The 5,913-nt window shown below is 38.0% G+C and overlaps 1 protein-coding gene across 1 annotated transcript; it reads left to right on the top strand.

Moving 5' to 3' along the window:
- The first annotated feature begins 1,438 nt into the window (after nt 1-1,438).
- Nucleotides 1,439-3,423, top strand: LOC104537268 (chromosome unknown open reading frame, human C14orf2). Its single transcript, XM_010180093.1, has 3 exons — nt 1,439-1,559; nt 2,503-2,526; nt 3,398-3,423. Exons 1-3 carry the CDS (start codon nt 1,439-1,441, stop codon nt 3,421-3,423), a joined length of 171 nt encoding a protein of 56 aa, XP_010178395.1.
- Nucleotides 3,424-5,913: the final 2,490 nt, after the last annotated feature.

The raw sequence follows: 5,913 nt of genomic DNA, 5'->3' as shown, positions 1-5,913 counted from the left end.
GGGGTCCCAGGCTGCTGTGGGGGCATGGCGGGGAGGTCAATGAGAAAGCAAAGTCAGCGTTGTTCTGGGTAGATTTCAGGAAAAAAGAGGCCTGCACGACGTCCTGCCCACCGGGGCGTTGGGAAGGCCTCAGCCGGGTTTGTAGCTGGGTTTTAATTGGGAAGAGCATTGCGCCTCTGTTTTGTAGTGCTGGAAAATCCTTTCCTTCCTTTCTGTTCACTCTCCGTGTTTGTTAGTACGTGTTGATGTTCCGCTGTAGCACGATTACAGCTGTTATGGCACTGTTCATCCAAAACTACAAATACTGGAAACTGGGGGAGGTGCAGTGCTCCTAATAGTGTTGGTGAAAGCACAAAGCTGTTTTGGGAAGTCTGTCTGCAATAGTAAATTGGTTTGAAATGTCTGTCCAAAAACAAAGATAAATGTCTCTAATTACACATTAATTACCATGAAGATGCTTTCATTCTATTAAGCATCTGGATTTTTCAGTTGTTTTGACATTGACTGCCCTTGCATCCTTTTCCCTTTGATGCTCGCTAAAGGATGTGTTACATTTAATAATGGCAAATAAGTAAGCATTATCTCATACAAGGTCAAATCTGCTTTTCTTACCTGGCACTCTGGTTTACCGGATACTGATACTTGTGTATATAGCTGACTTAATTGGCTTGTATTAAGTGTAAATAGTTACTTAATTGGGGTGAAGTGAAGTATGTAAGACAGTAGAGCATGTACTACTTCAGTCTAATGTGCTGCAAATGTGTACTAATATGTTGCATGGGAGTTAGGGTAAGCTTTGTTTTAAAACACAATACAGGTTTTGTCTAACAGCTGCAGAGAAATAAAAAACATCAATAGGCTTCTTGCTCTTGGGGCATATTTTGAAAGTAAAATATTAATGATATATAATGAACTCAGTAGCTTAACATCATTTATTTTGCTATTTTGAGTAGAAATTTCCATGTTGGGAGAGACATCTTAGCTGTGGGGGAAGGAGGGAAGCTAACTTGGTAGCTGGAATAACAAACTTGGAAACTTGCTTGGTAGGAAGGAGCCTCCGAGGCTTGTCTGGAACAAGACTTTCCTCCTGAGAGTCTGGAAACATTAAAAAAAGCTCTCCCTAGCAGTGACAGTGGAGCCTCGCTATTGCTATTCTGCAAATGCTCTGTTGAGTCATCTGGGAAGCTTGGCATCAGCTGTAGCTTATTATTTTTTATTGCCTTGGTCCATAAATTGTAACCTTAATTCTGAATTGTCATTGCTTTCCTTTGGAGTAAGTACATTTACATGTTTGAGGATTATTTTTTTGACTTGTTAATTGTTGCTGATCTATATCAGGGATGTGTATGAACATATATATGTGCATGCCTATTAAAAATATAGCAGGTAAGAATACAGCTGCAAAACTCACCATTGCAAAACTTCTTACAATTTTCAGATGGTGCAGACCATGCTTCCAAAGTCATGGAGAGCCATGAAGTTCTACTTCACTACAGTGTATCAAGAAATATGGGTTGGTGTAGCATTAACAGGTTACGCCTATTACAAAATTTCATACGGTGGTAAGTTACACAGTATAGTCTTCATTAGCTGTTACTTTATAGAGAAGATATATTTTCTTAATGGTGAGAAATCAGTCACGGAAAATATCCAGTGAATAAGGAATTAACACTCTTACTTAAGTCCAGGTCTTTGCCATAACAATGTAGAAGTTTTAATGTGGTCAGTGTAGACGGTTACATGAACAGAATACTCAGATACCAGTGGAACTGTGCCTGCGTTATGAAGATGAGATGAAGTAGGGATTGGATTTAAAAACACATATCTGACTTGCAATGTATACCCAGAGGCTTCTGTAGGTTTGTCCAAGGAACAGCACCACCTCTTCTGACCATCTTCCTTATGAAGAATTTTTTCCATCTGTTTTTGTCTGATCACTGTGAATCAGTATTTTAGGAGAACAACGACAATGGGAATGTAATATAAGCTATTTTACTTACAATGGAAGATTTAAAAGCAAACTCTCTTCTTATCACTGCTGTTTACATCTGTATGTTGTGTGTGTCTATATATCCACATATTATGTAAAATAGTAGCATGGTGTATCTTTCCTGTGAATTACAGTAGGAGTCTTGCTGGGTACAATTTCTAAATGTATGGAGTTTTGATTAATTAAAACAACTCTTATAAAAAATCAATTACATGGACTGTGGAAAGTACATGTTGTACACTTTTTAAATCTTGCTCAAGCTAAGTTAGCAAATAGTAGTATAATCGAATTTGCGTTCACCTGCAAAAAAAAAATAGGAAATATTTTTAAACTGTCATTGTTCAGCTTGTTTTTTCTTTTTTCTTACTGTGGAAAGTACATGTTGTACACTTTTTAAATCTTGCTCAAGCTAAGTTAGCAAATAGTAGTATAATCTAATTTGCATTTACCTGCAAAAAAAATAGGAAATATTTTTAAGCTGTCATTGTTCAGCTTGTTTTTTCTTTTTCCAGGCAAAAAAAAAGCAGTGGCAGATAGTAAGTATGACATATCTCGTACTCTGTTGTATTTTTTTTAGATGAGTGCAGTAAAAATTAGCTCCGCATATTTTTATGTAAGTCTGAGGTTTAAGTTATGGCTTTAGAAAATGTTTAAAGACTACTTCACAATAGGTGGTTGTACTTGTCTTGATGGTTTTATAACCTAGAGACATCTGTGAACCTGCACAGGTGCTGCCTCTCTCTTATATTGTCCTTTGCATAGGTTTTAGAAGCAGAATGGAAGTTGTATGCCTGCATTGGGGAAATTATTTTAAATAATAGTGGCAGCCATTGGTGGAATTAATTAAATCAGCACAATCTCGAGAATAGCTGCAGTTTTATCTGTCAAGAATCTAAGTTGTTTAAACTTGTATTTTGAATTTGTATATTTATATCCTCTATAAGTGTTTAGATACTTATGGACAATTTATTTTGTTATCACATTAGAATTTAATTTTTCATGAGCTGCTGTATCTTAGTTAATTTTCTGTGTCATGATAGCCCGTGTGTACCCAGCTGAATTTGTATATGCAGACATTATTTACATATTTAAATGTGTAATTAATGAATATACTGCCCATAGACTTAAGGCTAATAGCATAAATAAACTTTTAATTTAGAAAGCACCATACTGAAACTGAGTAAGAACGGATGTTTGCCTACAGTAGTGCTTTACAACTTGCAGAGAGGATTTTTAGTTCTGGCCAAGTTTACGGATGTAGGTTGGGGGTTGGTTTTATTTGAGAGCGCAGTTGCACCTGGCAGTTCACGTGCTCTGCAGGCACAGTGGTGTGGTCTGGGATCTGCGCTGCGTTCCTGAACTGATGTGCTCTGCTGTTTGAACAGTCTAAACGTGTCTTTGTTTCAGAGTCCTCTGGTGCTGGCCATCATTAAAGACCTCTTCTCTCCTGGGAGTATGAACCTGGTGGTTCGTCGTCTTTACTGTACATGAAGCGAGTTACAGCCATAGGGAAGTTAATTCCAAAACTGTACCTGATCCATCTGCTGTAATTAGAGAGAATAAATCCATTGAGCGACAAGGAATTAAACATGTTGGACAAAGTATGCTGGAGTGTGTTGCTAACCTAACTTTTAGAATAAGCATTGCTTTCTACAGTTCTTCCAAGTTCCACGTTAAGCTTTTTCAGCAGCTCTTTGAAAAAGACCCAACTTCTATAACTAAACTTCTTAATAGAATTACCCAATATTTCTTGCAATAGCGTTAAGCGTCTTTCTTCTCATGATGCCTTTTTTGACTACAACTCTTGAAATACTCCATTTACTTTTAAAATGTCATTTACTAGTAGGCCGAGTGGGAGGACTTAATTCTCAGCTTTTCAGCAACTTGTGGTGCAAGTACCCCTTAAGGGTACAAAAAGTTCTTTTTAAACCTTACTTTTTAAAAGCAAAAGCTGTATTATTAAAACACCGTGCAAAATGTTTACAGATGTTTTGATAAATACAGTATTGGTGACTATCTTTTATTGTCCTTCATATTCAGTAGAGCTGAGGATTTATTCTGAATAGCCACAAATTTTGCAAAGAAGTAATAACATTCTCATATGAGAAAAGTGGTATTACATAGGGCTTCATCTGCCATTTGAGCTTATGAAAATCTCAAAGGGAGTAATGGAATCGCGCACTGTGGCAGCAGTTAACGTGAGCATAAACAGACATTTAACTGACTGCAAAAGTTCTACGTTTTCAGGAGAAAGGAAAAGTAATACATGTATTGCTAGGACGGGTCGTTAGTGGTTTTGCAGATAGCTCTTACAGTAACTCCAGAGCTAGTGTTACATTTTGGAGGCTCTGTGAAGCTGTACTATCTTAGAAAAATCAGTTTTCAGAACGGTACGTACTGCATTCTGTACCAGGGATACAGTGCACGAAACCAGAATTGGACTTCATGTCATGTTTTGTTTAAATTTAGCCTAATCTGCTTTTGAGAAGATTAAGAGGCTTAAGTCATTTTAATGACTTAATGCTTACGTACATCTTTTTAACTACTTCACAGAAACATCTTAAATCTTTCAGATTGATTACACTTTTGCTTTTCAATCTCTCTGACTGCAGTATCTGGCCATAACTTAAGTGTTTTGTGTTTGAATACTCAGGAGCTTGATAACCTTACCTGCTCATGGTAAACATTGCAAACACTGCATTGCCTTGAATGTCTTCAAAATTTCTGCTTCTGCTTAGGCTTAATAGCTATACCCACTGTGAGTAGAGTCAGATCACCAGTCATATTTCTCTGAAAGCTTTCTTTAAAAAGGCAGGTGCAGCATTACTCAATTTGAAAAGGTGACATCTCTCTCTCATGCATTCTTGACATTTCTGCCACCTTGCACAGTTGTCTTTGCTGTTGCATCCTCCCGTGATAGGTTTTAGCTGACTCTTTCATCACTCCCATCATTTCTGTATGGGTTTTTCAGTGTTTCCTCACCACAGAAGAATGAATGAGAAAGAACTTGCTATTTGTTCCTTTACATAAAACCAAAAGCATCCAGAAGAAGGGAACAGAGAGAAAATGGAGCTTCAAATGAGCAGATATTAGGGCAGTGGTGATTACAGGGTGGGTCAGAGTTGTGGTATAGTTAATAATTTATGTCAGGTAAGAAGGAGCTATACTTGCATTTGTAATGCAAATTTATGATCACTAAGTTACAGTTCCTGAGATACTACACATACTTCAAATGACCTGCTTTAGCAGTTTTCAATTACAGAGCTGAGGAGAACAAGCTAGGGGAAAAACATGAATCACTGCAGGATTTGCTTCACTGTGGCTAGAACGTAGCACACTGGGCCTGAGCTACACCAGCGTGCTGTCTGATCTAGATGGGAACTGGAAAACAAGAGGAGCTGCTGCTAACCTGGCCTTGGAGCACACTTAACTGCACCTCTAGGTAAACTTAACCTACTTCAACTCTTCATGCTTCTTGATATCTGACTTGTAGAATTTTCTAGTAGTACAAGTGGGCAGCAATGTCTGGGTTATGAGAACTACCAGTTTCCACTGAAACAATGCTGTGTGCAACCGGTTCTTCCATTAGTGCATCTCTGCTGGAAATTTCCGTGAAGGTAGTAGAATATTCCTTTCTGTTTGTGATCCTTAAGACACAAATGTCTGCAAAAGACAAGGGCAGTAAAACTGGCATTTATTTTTAAATAGATTCTTCTTTCTTGTGTGGCTTGACTCAAAGCAGAGCTCCACACACCCATGATGTGTAATGCCTGTAGTATCATCTACATGCTGTCTGCTCCTCTATGCTGAAGCATACCAGGCAGTAAAAAAATCCAAGAGAGGGAAGTTGGCTAAGGCAGTGCGAGTGCCATTTGCTTTGCAGTATGAGTATCTGGGGCACAGCCCTAGGTAGAGAAGCATTG

This window comes from Mesitornis unicolor, unplaced genomic scaffold, assembly GCF_000695765.1.
Source record: "Mesitornis unicolor isolate BGI_N332 unplaced genomic scaffold, ASM69576v1 scaffold26422, whole genome shotgun sequence".
NCBI classification, from domain to species: domain Eukaryota; kingdom Metazoa; phylum Chordata; class Aves; order Mesitornithiformes; family Mesitornithidae; genus Mesitornis; species Mesitornis unicolor.
This window is presented reverse-complemented; position numbering and strand designations above follow the sequence as displayed.